The sequence below is a fragment of the Salmo trutta genome, chromosome 4 (assembly GCF_901001165.1).
Source record: "Salmo trutta chromosome 4, fSalTru1.1, whole genome shotgun sequence".
NCBI lineage: Eukaryota > Metazoa > Chordata > Actinopteri > Salmoniformes > Salmonidae > Salmo > Salmo trutta.
Genome location: NC_042960.1, coordinates 60767434 through 60783936, shown reverse-complemented (window position 1 = coordinate 60783936; position 16503 = coordinate 60767434). Strand labels below are relative to the sequence as shown.

At 43.1% G+C, this 16503-nt stretch overlaps 2 protein-coding genes across 2 annotated transcripts in view; both read right to left on the bottom strand.

Moving 5' to 3' along the window:
* Window positions 1–120: 120 nt before the first annotated feature.
* Window positions 121–4998, bottom strand: gtse1 (G-2 and S-phase expressed 1). Its single transcript, XM_029751594.1, has 12 exons — window positions 4845–4998; window positions 4383–4476; window positions 3991–4048; window positions 3130–3799; window positions 2856–3017; window positions 2556–2694; window positions 2005–2436; window positions 1792–1861; window positions 1412–1642; window positions 926–1232; window positions 695–811; window positions 121–527 (listed from the first exon to the last, which is right to left on the bottom strand). The coding sequence occupies exons 2-12, from the start codon at window positions 4402–4404 to the stop codon at window positions 435–437; spliced, it is 2301 nt and encodes a 766-aa protein (XP_029607454.1). The 5' UTR covers window positions 4405–4476; window positions 4845–4998; the 3' UTR covers window positions 121–434.
* A 5485-nt stretch (window positions 4999–10483) lies between these two features.
* LOC115192764 (plasma membrane calcium-transporting ATPase 1-like) overlaps window positions 10484–16503 on the bottom strand; it is a 35778-nt gene continuing 29758 nt past the window's right edge. The window contains exons 12-21 of the mRNA XM_029751593.1: window positions 16024–16261; window positions 15611–15790; window positions 15439–15526; window positions 15220–15326; window positions 14896–15087; window positions 14506–14719; window positions 14096–14307; window positions 13888–13995; window positions 13151–13339; window positions 10484–12980 (exon numbers count right to left, since the gene is read on the bottom strand). Of these exons, the coding sequence (XP_029607453.1) occupies window positions 12612–12980; window positions 13151–13339; window positions 13888–13995; window positions 14096–14307; window positions 14506–14719; window positions 14896–15087; window positions 15220–15326; window positions 15439–15526; window positions 15611–15790; window positions 16024–16261 (1897 nt within the window). The 3' untranslated portion in view covers window positions 10484–12611. The remainder of the gene's footprint in view (window positions 12981–13150; window positions 13340–13887; window positions 13996–14095; window positions 14308–14505; window positions 14720–14895; window positions 15088–15219; window positions 15327–15438; window positions 15527–15610; window positions 15791–16023; window positions 16262–16503) is intronic.

Genomic DNA, 16503 nt, shown 5'->3' with positions numbered 1-16503 from the left:
TTCTGGGTGCCCAGCCAATAGTGGAGTAGACTGTCTCCGAGGCAATGAGCACAGGTCAGCTCTCTGGCCCTAATACCAGACCTGCATTAATTTACATGCAAGACTCAGCATCACAATAAGTTAAATGAAGAACATTTATTAGAGATTTTAAAAGAATCACACAGAGCTGCAAGACGGTAACAAACAAAAATAAAAAGGTACAGTACCATTCTTAAAAAGAAATCAGATTGGTGACTTACATAGTATGTATACTAACAGTCTCGACTTAAAACACAATCTTTTCTTTTCTTAAACCCTTGATCATCAGCAGCTAGTTTTCTCATTATAAATGTCATTTGTGAATGGTACAGGCACAAACGTCAGCAGGAAGGCTATTGGAATCAATATACATGTAGAGGAAATACTGGAATCTAGCTCTATTGCGATATTATTAATCAAAAGGATAAGTTGATCAGGGGTGCATCATTTAAGGCATGGTCCTTGACTTCTGGACTCCATTTGATCAGGGGCGAGCTCAGGTCAATCAGCTGTAAATGGGAAAAAAATGCACATACAATTACCAGAAATCAGTGTGGTCATGAATCCTAACAACATATGTGATGAGTCAACTGGGTATCATGGCACTGCCTTTCTCAATAGGAATTTTTAAATAATTTGAGTCAGTCATCATAATGTATGGAGTGCATTCTCTCACCTGACCACCAGAGGGCTTCACAGAGGCTGTTCTGATCAGGACAGGAGTGCTGGAGAGGTCAATTAGGAGTTTCTCATATGGCCTCAACACAGGTGCCGGGGCATCTACCAGAAAAACCTATTGGACAAGAAACAACCCAGAACATACAAATATCATTCAACCAAAGACAAATAAGTTATGCAAGCTGAAACAAGACAACATATCAACTACTTCCACATATCAAGACATTACCTCATTAACATCCTGGGTCTTCATCAAATTGCATTGAGGCTGCTCTAGCAGCTTTTCAGTGTTCTCAAGCACCTTGGATTCTTCATTCGGCTCAGAGTGGTTGTTTTCCCTGTTAGTCGGAGGAGACGCCTGGTCCACTCCTGGTTCTGGGTCGTCCTGACATACCTCCTGCTCCACTGGATGGGGGACTGTAGCAGGTATGGGGGGCTGCACCTCTGGCTCGTCCTCCAGGGAAAAGGGCTGGACGGTCTCCTCTTCTGGTGCTGCTGCCACGTCCTCTTGGTGGCTCCCTTTCACCTGGGCGGGACTGGAGAACATTTTTAAAAAGCCATGTTATCACAAACTAGCTGATAATACACCTATTTTTATTACATCACAACACCTTACCCTAACACTGGTTCATTGTCACTTATGGCAAGACTATTATCTTGGCCCTTTTAGACAGAGTCCAGTGTGGTGGTCCTAGTGTGGCAGCTGCTTTCTCACCTCCAGTAGCTGGCCCTCTGGATAGAGGCTGGCAGGATGGCCATACTCAGGGAGGGCCTGCCTGGCCGTGAAATGCTATTCGGGGTGAGCATGGGGATACCAGAGATCCTCCGGTTCACAGGGGTGGGAAGGGCAGAGGGGCGTCTCATCTTGGGCTGCACTGCCTTGTTCCCCCCAGCAGGGGGCGTCTGGAACAGCTCTGGAACTGGAAGTTCTAGTTTGTGGGGGAGACTGAAGGATAGAAGGGGGGGGCATATTCAATGCTAATGGTGTGATTAGGATGACTAACATCTTCTGCATTCTAATAATCTTCAATGGTGTACAATTTCCGACTCCAGATGCTTAGGACAAAATTTTAAAAAAAATCCTAGTTACAGTACCTTTCCACACTGCAAGCAGACATCAATCTCTTTGGCTTCATGATACGAGGGGCATCAGGGGATGAAACAGCTTTGAAGGGAAGACACAAATAAATACGTTTACATTTTTGCAAGCAAACAATTATGAGCCTTTCTATTCAGAAACATGAAGTAAGACAAGCCAGTGATCAGTAGTAGCTGCTCATAGTTAGCCAACAGTTGACCAGTCCTCACCTTCCAACCTCCTCTTGAACTGACTAGTAGGGGTTGGAGCAATGAACACCTTGAGTTTGGGGTTGCCCTTGACGACGCTCTTCGTCTTCGCTGAAGATGAGGTGGGGATGTTGGGCACAGAGGACATTCTCTCCATGCTCATCTTTGCTGGGGTCTGGTGCAAGGGGGTGGTTGTGGCCGCCGGTTCAACTCTCTTCAAAGGGGTGGACTGAACCATTTTAAACCGGTCTTGCTCAGAGAGCTTCCTTCCCGGGTCTGAGATGACACGGCGTGCTACTGTGGTGGAAGAGGGCAGCTCCGGAGCTCGGCTGATGAGGGTAGACCTGTAGGTCTTGGTGGCACTCACAACAGGATTGGTGAGTCGGCTCTTGCCAGCGGGCAGGCGGCCATTAGGGCCACTGACGCTGGAGTTGAGGGACGTGCTGAGTTTAACTAAAATCAGAGACAGGTCAGATATTTGCATTGCACTTTCCATACACTTCACATCTTTGAAATGGTTGAACTGTAGACAGCACCTTGAAAATACACTGAAGCTCTACACAGGGCCTCACCTTTCCCTGTGGGTGACACAGACAGACTGGAGTTGAAGCTGGACACTGAGGAAGAGGAGGAAGACGTGTTTCTCCTCCGGTCAGTCACTCTCCTGGTCTGAGGGGGGGCTTTGACCGTTGACGGAGCCCGCATCCCACTCTGAATAGAACAAGGACATTCATGTTTCAACACCTGCCATTTTATCAGAGGGTATTCACATATTTTACCACCTGATCTGAAGTCTCATAATATATATATGAATGAAGAATTCTGTTTAAAATGTCAGTGTCTGATTATATCAGCAAATTCCTCTGGGTTACCTTGCTAGGGGGTACGAGGGTCCTCTTCCCCTGCAGACTGGAGTTGAGGGAGGTGTCGCTGATGTCGGAGGCTATGCTGGCCGTGTCAGAGAGAAGGTCCTCGCAGGAGGCTGCTCTGCTGGAGTTACGACTACCTGGGCTACGCCTCAGCCCCAAGTTACCCTGAAAGAAACAGACTACATGAGTTGAGAAAACTTTCTCCGGTACTGATTTGACCTTAGCCTCGATCATTCTGTATGGTCCATGTGGCTAGATATCTTCTAAGAGCCCATACTTTGCTTGGAGGAGCCAGCATGGTGGTCCTCTCAGCAGGCGCCGGTCTGGTCTTGGCTGTCTGCAGGGCTGTCATTGCGGTCGCTCCTCTGGCTGCTGGTTGTTGTTTGCTAGGGAGCACCCCGGTGTTGCAGGCCAGCCCCACCCTGCCTCGGCGCACCATCTTTGTCCGAGTCGTAGTCCCTGCTCTCACAGGGCTGGAAGTGCCAACACTGCTCTTAGTGGAGTTAGAACCCCCACCATCCCTTAACAGCCGCTGCTGAATTGCAGGTGGGAGCTGCTTCAATGGACTGTCCTGCACACAGAAGGTCTCCCTTTTGATAGGGCTTAGCACAGCATCAACTGGCTTTCTGAACATGCCCAGTTTGGCCCCAGCATCCTGCACAAAGTCTTCTTTCGGTTCTTCTTTACTCAATGCGAGTGTACCATTGGTTACCCCTACATCAGGGTGCTGCTGGTTAACTACTAGTTGACTGGCTAATAGGTTGGCTTCCGTGCAGATTTCCTCAAACTTGTCCACAGCCAAAGGACTCCAGCTGGGCCCCTCACCCACTGAAGGCCAACTGTTGACGTTTTCCTTGACAATGGTCTCCAGACCGACGGAGATACACCTCTCCTTGTGACAGATCGGACCCACAAAGACCTCGTCATCGTCTTCATCTCCTCTTGAGCTTTAAACAAGGGGGATTGATTTTACAATGTTATTTTTCATATGTAAGTGATGTAACATTTCCCAAGTAAAATGTATAGACAATGGTAGTATCAAATACAAAGACAGATTGTGAGTTCAGTGGCAATGCATTCAAGAGAGAAATACATACAAACCAAAGAAATGGAAATCAAAGATATCTATGACACCAACCTGGCAGGTGACAGTGAAATGTCAAAATCAAACTTCTCTTCGGCCAATGAGAAGAATTCTTGTGGTAAAGGAACAAGGAAATGTAAACAAACAATGCATCAAAATATAAAATCCTTTGATAGGAAGGACAGTTTTTGTCTCGCTACTAATAGTACATGAGCCATGGGGGTTGGTCGGCTCACTTGGGGTGACGATTTCTCAGTGATTTTCTTGAAGGTCTAACAAACCTAGTTATGTCACAATCATATGCGACTTTGTCAACCCAAGTGAACTCGACGGCCCAAACTTGGGTGTCATACTCATGGACCATAACGTTAAACAGTTGACAATGTGAATAGCAATGGAATAAATGACATAGTTAACAAGAAATAAGGATAAGAAAGCCGAGTTACCACTGTTGGCATGGGAATCCATACTCCTCACGGGACAAGGACAGGTCGCTAGGGCCCAGAGTGCAGATGTCTTAGTTGGTTAACGTTAGTCGTCCTTCATAGGGAAATCAGAAATTGAAAACTTATGAAAAACAGTGTGATATAACGTTAGTTTTTAGCTAGCTTCTCTATCTAATAAAGCTACGTTAACATTAACTAGCTAGTTTTGACTGACTAGCATGTATTATGAACGTAACTAGCTAACATATCAGAATTCATTTACATTGTTGGTTAGCTAGCTAACTTTAGCCCAATCCTTATTTTAGTTGGTAATGTATTTGTGGCAGTTTTAAAAATGTTAGCTAGCTAGCAGCAATCTAGCTAACGCGTTAGCTGGCACAACACACAATAAAATGCATCTGGCTAGCTACGTAGGTCGTTTGGACAAATGTCGTATTTCCAATACATCAAAACAGCACCTACCGTCTTATGTTAGTAAATAAATCGTTTGCTAGTCTATAGTCTGATAAATCGATGTCATGCAGTTCAACATCTGTTTCAAAAACATGTATTTGGTCCGAGAGTAAGAGATATTTCAAATTTCGTGAACAAACAAGTCCATGTGACATGCAGGCTACATCGACATTGGTTGAAGCGTCTGGCAGAAGAGACACCAGAGCGCTCATGGGAATTGTAGTAATTTTGCCTTTACATTTTTATTTAACATTTATTTAGACTGGGCAAGAACAGAAATACAAAGTAAGTAGCCTACAAATACTTTTCTTTTTACAGGGGCAGGGGTATCTGTACTTACTTGAGTATTTATATTTCTAACAACTTTTATTTTTACTTAACTAGCTACATTCCTAGCTAACGTTACATTTTCTAAAAAAATGTATGTACTTTTTACTCCGATACATTTATAATTCCTGGTGGAGACTATTCTTGCATGACAGCAACATAGTCCCATTCGCAGGCTTATCAAGAGAACGCGCAATCGTCCCTTCTGTTTCGCCTCTGGCATAGCTGCATCGGTAAATGGCATCTGATTCTGAGTGTTGGAGTAGCCCACCTATTTGAGAACAACTTTATAAAACAAAATCAAACCAATTTGGCCAACTGCGGCAGAACTAGCCTCAGAGAAGTAGGCAAACGGAGGGTTGCAACTTAGCATCCCAATGTTGATGGAAATAAATCTGTCGGGTGTGAGCTAGCAATCGGAATCAACATATCAGCTGCCACTAACTGCTGATGTGCCCTTGATCAAGACCCTGTTGCTCCCAGCCTGTTGTGTGGTACCGGTTTACCCTGTGTATGGACCAATAAAGATTGTTTTGTAATATAAGGGATTTGGATTTACAGCCATTAGTTTTATACTCAAGTACCCTACATTTAAAACCAGACACTTTCTGACTTTTAAAGGTGCTACATCTAAAATATCTCACCCATGTGTAAACTAGGTTAAGTAAATTCTTTAAAAAATATATATATATATTTTTATTTTATTTTATTTACTTAACCTACTTTACACATGGGTGAGATATTTTAGATGTAGCACCTTTAAAAGTCAGAAAGTGTCTGGTTTTAAATGTAGGGCACTTGAGTATAAAACTAATGGCTGTAAATCCAAATATATTGTAATGAACAGGCAGGAAGCAGGTCTCGAACCCTCGACCTTCAAGCCCGAAGTCCGGCGCGCTATCGACTGTGCCGCAAAAGCATGCTCATCCGGCAGAGTCGATTTCCGCGCTTATAAACCCAGGGTCGTTACACTACTCCCTCCTTTCAAAGAGCGCGTCCTCGCGCTAGCTTGCGACTCAACGCCTTACAGGAACGCGCTCACCGGCCAAGCACACGCACTGTCGTGGATGCAAGGTCCGATCACTTCCGACACCAATGTAATGAACAGGCAGGGAGCAGGTCTCGAACCCTCGACCTTCAAGCCCGAAGTCCGGCGCGCTATCGACTGTGCCGCAAAAGCATGCTCAAGCGGCAGAGTCGATTTCCGCGCTTATAAACCCAGGGTCGTTACAATATATAGAAACGTATGCACTCTGGATAAGAGTGTCTGCTAAATGACTAAAATGTAATTTAAAAAAAAATATTGTGAATTGCAACAACATTTAGGCTTAATATAAACAACTCTCCCACATCCCATTCAGTGATGCCAATTTAGCAATTTTGTTGCTAGATTTAGCAACTTTTCAGAGTACCCTGGCAACTTTTTTTTCAAACAGCACCTAGCAACAAATTTAGCTACTTTTAAAAATTTATTTGGAACTTTTAGCAACTTTTGAAAAGTGACTCAAACGCTAAAATGCATTTTCCCTCTAAATGACACAAAAACGATTTTCTCTGTCACACACTCAGTCACAACACACGTGCCTGGCTGCAAAAGTGCATTGTGAGTGACGTCACCAGCAGGCGCGCAGCTCGTGCACAGGCAGCAGCAGGCCAGCAGCAATTTCAGCAAATTGCAAGTCATTGTTGGCTGACTGCAGCAGCAGTAGTATGCATTTGACGAGACAAACCCAATGAATATAGTTGGTCACAAATGTTTGATCTTGAACAGAACTTACAACATCAATCAACATGTCTCAATCAAAATTGTACAGCCAGAAGTACAGAAAAGAGTGGGAGTCTGTACCTGAATTTAAAGGGTGGCTGAAGCCAGTAACTGGGGATGATTGTCTGGCATACTGTGCATACTGCAAATCAGATATGCTTTCAAAAATGTATGACATCAAAAACCATTGTGCTACAGCAAAGCATATAAATAAATCAAAACCGTACAACCCCACAACGCAGTCTACATTACCACAGTTGGTTAAGAAAGTGGATAACTGCAAAAGTGCAGAAGTTACTATGGCAATGGCCATTGCGGAGCATTGTTCTCTGCTAGCATGCGACCATTTAGGTATGGCTTGCAAAGCTACCTTTTCAGATTCTGTGGCAGCAACAAACTTCCAAATGCACCGCACCAAGTGCACAGAAATGATTAGGGGACTACTGGCTCCTTATTTTCTCAAAAGGGTAACATCAGATGTGGGGGATGAGAAGTTCAGTCTCCTTCTGGATGAGTCCACTGATGTCAGTGTCTCGAAATACCTGGTGTGGTGATTCGGTATTTCAGTGCTAAAAAAAATAACCGTTGTTGTCCACATTTCTTGGGCTGGTTGAATTGGAGGGGGGCAATGCCAGATCAATAGCAAAGGCGGTAGTTGAGTTTCTTGAGAAGTGTAACCTTAAAAAAGAGAATCTTCATGGTATTGGCACTGATAATACGTCCGTGATGACTGGGGTGCACAATGGGGTGCACAAGACTTTAAAGGAAGAATGTGCATTGCCCAATTTGGTACTCATCTGCTGTGTGTGCCATTCTTTACAATTGGCTGTCAGTGCAGCATCCAAAGAAACCATCCCTAGGAGTGTTGAGTACTTAATCAGGGAAACCTACAACTGGTTTTCGATTCCCCCAAAACGGTGCGAGGCGTACAAAGTAGTGTATGCCACCATTAATTGTGGCCAGAAACCCCTGCAGATCACCAAAGTGTGTGCCACACATTGGCTATCGATTGAACCTGCGGTAACTCGTATATTGAGCCAGTGGGAAGAACTGAAACTCCACTTTGAGGTGACCAAGGCCAGTGAGCATTGCTACATGGCGGATGTGCTCCACGCCATGTACATGGACAAGACCAACTATGTCTACCTGACATTCTTGAAATCAATCCTGTCCGACGTACAAGTTGCAGTGAAGTCATTTGAGGGAGAGCAAACAGATCCTGTCAAGCTTTTGGACAATCTGGTACACCTCTTAACATCAATTTGCAGCAGAGTAGTCAACTCAATGGCAAAAATGTATGTCCTGAAGGATGCCATTGATGGACATCTCAGTCCATCACCATACCTTGGGTACCTTTTCGAGAGCACGGTGTACCAACTCAGTCTTGCGCCAGAGGACAAAAAGGTAATTTGGAGACGGTGCATCAACTACATTGTTGCTTTAAGCAAGGAGCTGCAAGCAAGGCTCCCAGACAACCTTGAAGCCTTGCGAAACATGGCCTTGTTCTGTGTTAAGGAAACGCTAAAGCATAATAAAGGCACCACTGAAATGATTAAAGTAGCTGAGCTACTGGGATACCAGCCCCAAACAATTGATACAATATTTCCCAATGGAGAAACATCCATCTGTTTAGGTGGGACTCAACTGAAAATACAGTCGAGTTTTGGAGTGAAGTCAATAACTATACGGACTCTTCCGGGTCAAATTCATTTGAAGAACTGTGCAAAGCTGCACTCGCTGCCCTCTCCTTGCCACACTGAAATGCGGAGGTTGAACAGCTGTTCAGCCAAATGAGTGTGATCAAGTCAAAGTTAAGAAATAGAATGTCACTGCACACTCTCAACTCCATACTCCTGGTGCGGTATGGACTGAAGCTGGCTGGTGATACCTGTTACCAGCATAAACTACCAAGTGAAGTTCTGCAGCAGTTTGGCACCACAGCAGCATACAGCTTTAAGGCCACTCCATCCTCTACTGCTGGTTCCAGCTCCGTGACAATGCAGTTGGACTGTGAAGATGAAGAGGATTTCCTTGCCTATCTATGATTCATCATATTTACAGTACGTATGCAAGTAGTGGACTTTCTGGAACTGGCGGAGACACACAGCTGATGGTGGCAGTGTGTACTGCAGTGTGTGCGAGAACAGTGGCAATATCTGGAGGAAACCATAGAGCAGCTAGCCAGCCAAGCAGCACAACAACCTGGAGAGAGATGCCTAGCGCACACATCATTATTTGAGTTAAGTTGCTTGTTCAATAAGATAGCATATATACCTTGTTATTAGCTTGTACCTATAATTGTTGATCAGTTAGGTAGCATGTCAACTACCAATACACTGCTTAAAACTATAATTGTTCAGAATGTGTAGGTTTACTAGTTGAAAAGAAAATAAATAAAATGTAATTGTTCAATAATGTGTAATTGTTTAATAATTCAATGTGTTGTGTTTAAAAATAAAAATATCTGATCATATAAAATGTGTTGTGTTTATATTACTTTTACAAAAAAAAATATATGATAATAAACAAACAAATGTAAACTAACAAATGTCAAATCATATTTTTAGCCGAGATGGCCAGTCAATTTGAGTAACGCTATTGTGTATTCTACGTAATGATGCAGTTTTACGTTATTACGTAATGACGTCATCACGCAATGACATCACAATGTCATTTAGCAACTTTTAGCAACAAATCGACCTGCCTCTAGCAACTTCCCCTGAAAATTTGTTGGCAACACTGATCCCATTCCCGCAACAAGGTGATAGGTTAGTGCTATCCATCATCCCAAGGATCCCGATTAGCATGGACCATGGTGGCTATGTCCTAAGGATTCCAAAGAGCATGGACTATTTTACTTTCAGTTTTTTTCCACCAACTTCAAACAGCCGTAAACACTATTTTTTGTTATTGAAAATATATTTCACAGCAATTTAGATGGTACAATGACTCCCTACACCGTTCAGGGCTTTTTTGTATCACATAAACTGAAATTGAAGAGTGTAGAATTTCAGCAACCAGGAAATGACAGAGCGATTTCTACATTGACGCTTGCGCCAGTCTGCCATTTTTCGTTGTGCTCGAGGAGATCCACACTTTTTAGTGATGCCAATATAAGAGAGGGAGGGTGGTTTTCCCCTCTCCGGTCTGGCTTTTTTTGTCAGAAAATCTGCAGTCTGCATTTATTGTATTGGCCAAAATGATTTTTTTTTTGTGAAAAGAAAATGTGAAACACTATCATTCCACTATTACTGCAGATATAGTATGCACATTTTCTGAAATTACAATCCAAAAATTCTACATGTAGCTCCTTTAATGAGGGATTTTTCGCTTTTACTTCAGTCATTTTCTGTTAAGGAATTTCACTTAAACTCAGGTATGACAGGTATTACTTTTTCAATAATAGACTATTATAATACTAGCATTGTAAACAGGGAGAACCAGATACTGGTTGGCCTATATGGTGTGGTGTAGCCTTTTTAAATTAACTGAGTGTTGCAATAATGACTGAATGTTGAGAAAAAGTAAAATATATAGAGGACAGATTCAAAACCATTTAGGTAAGCTAAATATTCATATTTTATTTTCAAAAACCATACACATTACTCAACAAGTTTCGAAAATGAATATCGACCACAACAGCCATTTACACTGCTCAAAATAAACAGACACAAAGTACTTTATTACCAAATATTGAGATAAAAAAAAATACTTAAAGAGGTGGATAAACAGTAATTCCCAATGTGGAAGGAAACTACAGAGAAACAAACAAAAGTTGCTTATGGAATCTTTCTTCATTTTTTACCACCTACAGTACTTCCATTGGATTGGGATTTATACCTTCTTTCTTCTTAATATGAAGTTTGAAATTGCAATACAGAGAAGAAATCCCAAATAAATATGTCCGAATCCACAAAGTATCTCAGAGTGGAAGTGCTGATCTAGGATCATTTGAATCTGTTAGATCATAATGAACAAGATTAAATGGACAGATCCTAGATCAGCACTCCTACTCTGAGATGGTTTATGGATATGGGCCCTGGATTCCAGAAACATAGAATTGGTCCTGCACTGTGAAAATGTAATAAAACAATAGTAACATAACAAAACAATCTCCACAGCCCAGGACAATGTTTTTATTTTGGCATTTCAGGATTTTTGCTTTCTGGGTTTGTTGAATAGCACCCAATAACACAGGACCCTATGGTCCTGTCAACCAAAAGCAGTTCACTGGGTAAACATGTCAACTATTTCCAATGAGATAAATGGTGTTTTTACTGTAGGCTTACCCCCCCCCCCAAAAAAACTGTTTTGAATCCTTTTCAATCCTACCTCCAAAATGATGATACCCTGACTTTTGTGAGGGATGAAAACTACTTAGTTTTCTCAAAGAAGATACAAAGCTAGGCTATATTTTACAAAATATCAAGTCTCTCTGAAGGAGGTTTAATGCATTAAAGTACTCTGTGCTGAGAGTCTAAAGTCCCCTGTATCTTGAGTAGTTTCTATGTTTCCTGGAAGGTATTTCAAAAAGCAGAATCAATATGGTAGTCAGCTTTAAAATAATAACAACCCAAATCTCCCAGGTCAGTTCATGGGAGAGGTCAAATGGAAAGGGGCATCAATGGGTAAGTATTTCTTTATCAACTCACTGTACATGTTAATGATGAGGAGAATCAAGTTATATCAGTTAGCTGGGCAAACCCTTTGATCCTATTTGTGAAATACAACCCAGGTCATCAAAACCATTCAGCACATTGAACGTCTTTGAATTACATGGTTTTTGATCAGGCAACAACCTACTCCTGATTTAAAATGGTAAAAAATGACTTAAAACCAACAATACACCCACTACACATAATTATCTCTACAGACACATTGTACAGTATGTAGAGTATGTATAGTATCCTTGATTCATAATGAGCCTTTCCATGGAGTCGGTGCTTATCATCTGTGGTCTAGATTTATAGCACTAGTGACAAATGGAAGCTCCACTTTCCAGTAAACATGAAATGTAGTTTTGGAATGATTGGGAACAGAGTGAATATTTACAGTGTGGAATTGTGTTCATGGATATTTGTGGCTGTTTTCCAGTTATTGTAACCTCTCCTAACAGACCATAAAACCACTTTCTTACACAAGTTTCTACACAAGTCTTCTTATTTTGCTAGATATTTCTATGTACCTAGCAAAATACATACCAAATAGAACTTGCAGGCAAAATAGTTCAGTTTCAATAGAAACCTGTTTTCTCCTAAAAAACAGCAATATCTAAAATACAGTATATATTTTTTTTAATTTCACAGCCCCACGTTGTACATGTTATTACGTAGGTCTTTCACAGACAATCAAAGTTTCACAAATGTGTAAACAGGTCTGCTTTCACAACATGAATGAAATTGTAAAAATATACATAGCCAATGCATTAATTCTTTAGAAGTATTGCTGATGTACAGCAATGCGTCCCAGCCTCCCTGTTCATTCAATTACTTTTTTTAAGCGTAGTCTATAATTCTTTCACTCAAAATGTGCACCTCTCCATCGATACAAGACCATAAAATCTGAAATATCTGATGTCCTCAATTCCAGTCCAAACCAAAACTTCTAGAAGCCCCCTCTCCCCACGTCTTGGTATTGTTAAGTGGGCTGAGGTCAGTGGGCCATTACTGGTACTATGGTCCAGCTCAGAGGGAGGTCTCCAGGCTGTTCAGCGGGCTCCCAGGGCACGCCGGAAGCACAGCACTCTCATTCCCGCTAATCTTTGGGCTCTCCTTGTGGAGGGGGATGACCATGTCCACAGCGTTATTGTTCTGGTTGGGCGAGGACGGGAGGGTGGCCAGTTTGGAGTGTGGGGGCAGAGTCTGTGTAGCGTTACGCTTGGTGGGCGCATCGTCCTCCCCCTCTGTGTCGTCGATGAGTGGGATGTGTGGCTCTGAGTCTTCTATCCTGAACTCTGGGGTTGTCATGAAGTTGTGGATGGAGTTGCGGGACTCCGGGGTCTCCAGGCCCTCGTAGGGGGACATAGTGTCTCGGAAGGCATTCACTACGCGGATCTGGACAGTTTGGGGACAAAGACACAGTCAAAATATGAGTATTGAGACCCCATTGAAAGTTAATAAAGCACAATACTGAGTTTGTATCCAGGCCAATGGTAGCTATGGTTTGGTGTAAAGCTGAGGGATGATTGTGAGCTGAGATGTAATTGTGAGTTGACCATACATACCTGAGTCTGGATCCTGCCTAGACCTCTGCACCAGAGAACCTGTCCCCTCCTCATCTCCATCTCAGCGTGGTCGATCTCGTCTAGGTCCTCCATCTCCTCCAGCTCCTCCTCAGGGATCTCCGCCTGCTGTGTGCCATGGCCTGCAGACTTCAGGAACTTCAGCCGGCTGGTGGGGACAGTGGTGACCACCTATAAATGAAACACAAACTCAAATGTTGAACTCATTTGTGACAAAACTTTTTTTTGTCATTTAATAACAGGCAAGTAGATCACAGGGACTTTGAAGGACATTAGAAAAATTAATCCAGTCCACCTGGCCATGCTGCTGCTCCAGTTTCAACTGTTCTGCCTGCGGCTACGGAACCCTGACCTGTTCACCGGACGTGCTTGTTGCACCCTCGACAACTACTATGATTATTATTATTTGACCATGCTGGTCATTTACGAACATTTTAACATCTTGACCATGTTCTGTTATAATATCCACCCGGCACAGCCAGAAGAGGACTGGCCACCCCTCATAGCCTGGTTCCTCTCTAGGTTTCTTCCTAGGTTTTTGGCCTTTCTCAGGAGTTTTTCCTAGGGAGTTTTTCCCAGCCACCGTGCTTCTTTCACATGCATTGCTTGCTGTTTGGGGTTTTAGGCTGGGTTTCTGTACAGCACTTTGAGATTTCAGCTGATGTACGAAGGGCTATATAAATAAATTTGATTTGATTAGAAACCGGCAAGAAGCTCACCTGACCCCACAGTAGACATCCAAAGCCCAAGAAGACACACCAGAGCCATTGGTCGATGGTGAGGCCCACACAGCTGAAAGGTTTCCCTCCAAACTGCACTATCACAATCTGGATGACAAAACACAGGGTGATTGGAGAGCATTGCTACTTTCTTTCCAATATGAAATCCCCTGTGTGAATTTCCTGTATGGATCTGAATGCTGCTCACCTGGATGATGAACGTTCCAAACACAATGGAGCAGAAGATCATATTTTTGAAGATGCCGTCAAAGACGTTGCGCTCGCCGTGGATCTTGCGGGCGTTGATCTCGTTGAAGAGTTGCATCATGACGAAGGTGTTGAAGACAATTGTGTAATGTTCTGAGGGAGGGGCGTGGAGTGGCGCGTACCTCCCACTATCAATGTCGAACATCTGCTCCCCTGTGGTGGAAACATAGGTGCAGTGCATACTGACAGGCCCACTGGAGACCAGCAATACGATCGTGTAATACGATATATTTGCTTTCATAACTTTATCAAGAACAAAGTTAGATTTCATAGAGGGGAAAAAATACATGAATTTTAATGTCAATGTCCAATTGGCACGACTAACTGAATTGACCCCCAGGCGGTACTCACCGGCGAACAACAGAGTGAAGATGATGGTGAGCTGGTAGACGGCGTGGCCCAGGATGTTCTTCATCATGGTTCGAGAGATGAGGGGCTTGTTGCGGCCGTATGGCTTCCTCAGCAGGAGAGACTCAGTTGGGGGCTCAGTGGCCAGGGCCAGCGAGGCAAAGGTGTCCATGATCAGGTTCACCCACAGCATCTGGACAGCTTTGAGAGGAGAGTCCTGAGGGGAGATGTAGTTTGAGTTATGTGTAGCGCTCCACTTTTCAAAGACAGTTGTAACTTGTAGCGTAGATAATAAAAAATCCCTATAGGCAGTTAGACTCTCTGTGCCTCAACTTTACAAGCAGAAAGGCAAGACGGGAAGGATGAACATGGCAGAAATAGAGAGTGTCTCACCTGTGTGATGCAGGCTCCGGTGAAGGCCACAATGACAGCCACCACATTAACCGTCAGCTGGAACTGGAGAAACTTGGAGATGCTATCGTAGACGTTCCGTCCCCACATCACCGCCTTGACGATGCTGCTGAAGTTGTCATCTGTCAGGATGATGTCTGAGGCCTCTTTGGCCACATCCGTGCCTGCAATGCCCTGTGGGCACATCATGTCACAGCGTATTAGTCACAGCACCAAAAGTATCCGTCTGGTTGAATGAGAGAGAGAACCTACTCATGTAATATTGATGGGACATAACATGTGCCAGATCTTGGAGTATAATAATACCATGGCAAATCCAACATCAGCTTTCTTCAAGGCAGGGCCGTCATTAGTACCATCTCCTGTTACAGCAACAACTTGTCTTGGTTCTTGTACAGTGCTATCCATTATACCTGTGAACAGAGGCAAGCATCATCCCTTTAGATAATAATATGTGTGACCTAAAAATGTATCTGTAACTTTCCAAAGATAGTGATGAATGAAAAAGAATAACCACAAACATACCTTTCACTAAGGTATGTTTGTCAGTGGGGGAGGATCTTGCAAGCACACGGAGTTTGGGCCAAATCTTATCAATGCGCTCCTGCTCAATCTGGAAGTAGACAGTTCCTTGGGTTACTGTATCATCCCATTTTTTTTTTACAGAAACAGTTCTATTTTGTGAGAGGAATATTACCTCTCCCAGTTCGTTTCTAATTCGTCGGTTGAACTCTTTGCCGTCTATACAGAGGAAGTCATCTCCGGGCTGCAGTATGCCGCACTTGCTAGCGATAGCCCGAGCCGTGTTGATGTTGTCACCTGTGACCATGCGCACCGTGATGCCAGCGCGCTGACACCTCTTAATGGCGTCAGGGACCTAGGGTGGAAGAAGAATACCTTACTGTAAATTTTTTCTCTTCAGATTATGGAAATGCGTGTTTTGCTTATAATCCAACGCCCCAGAGACACACTCACAAACACCTGCTTTCCTTTTTAGGGTGATTATACATGTACATTGTTGAGGGTTATAGCAACACAAACATTTACCTTCTTCAATTAATTGGACCTTTGCAACAAGAACCTTTGTTTGGGCTCCAATGGCCCTTTTACCTCTGGCCGTACGGGGTCCTCGATGCCCACCACACACAAACAGGTGAGGCCGGTGAGGATGTCAGTTTCGTTTTCCCAGTCAGGCTCGCCGTCGGCAGGGGGGAAGTCCCTGTAGGCCAGGCAGATGGTCCTGAGGCCCTCGGAGGCCATGGGCTCGATCACCTTCTTCACCACGTCATCTCTGTCCCTGGACTTGAAGACCTTAGCCTCCCCATTGGCTGTCATGATCTTACAACACCTGCGTTGAGATAAAGAGGGAATTTATTTTAGGTTTATATTTCTATTAGGTTTATATTAAGTTTATATACTGTATATATTAGGTTTATATTTATATTAAGTTTATATACTGTAAATATTAGGTTTATATTTATATACTATATATATTAGGTTTATATTTATATTAAGTTTATATTTATATTAGGTTTCTGACAAATAATACTGAGCAAGTTAATTTGTTGAGTTAATTTGCACGAAAGGGAA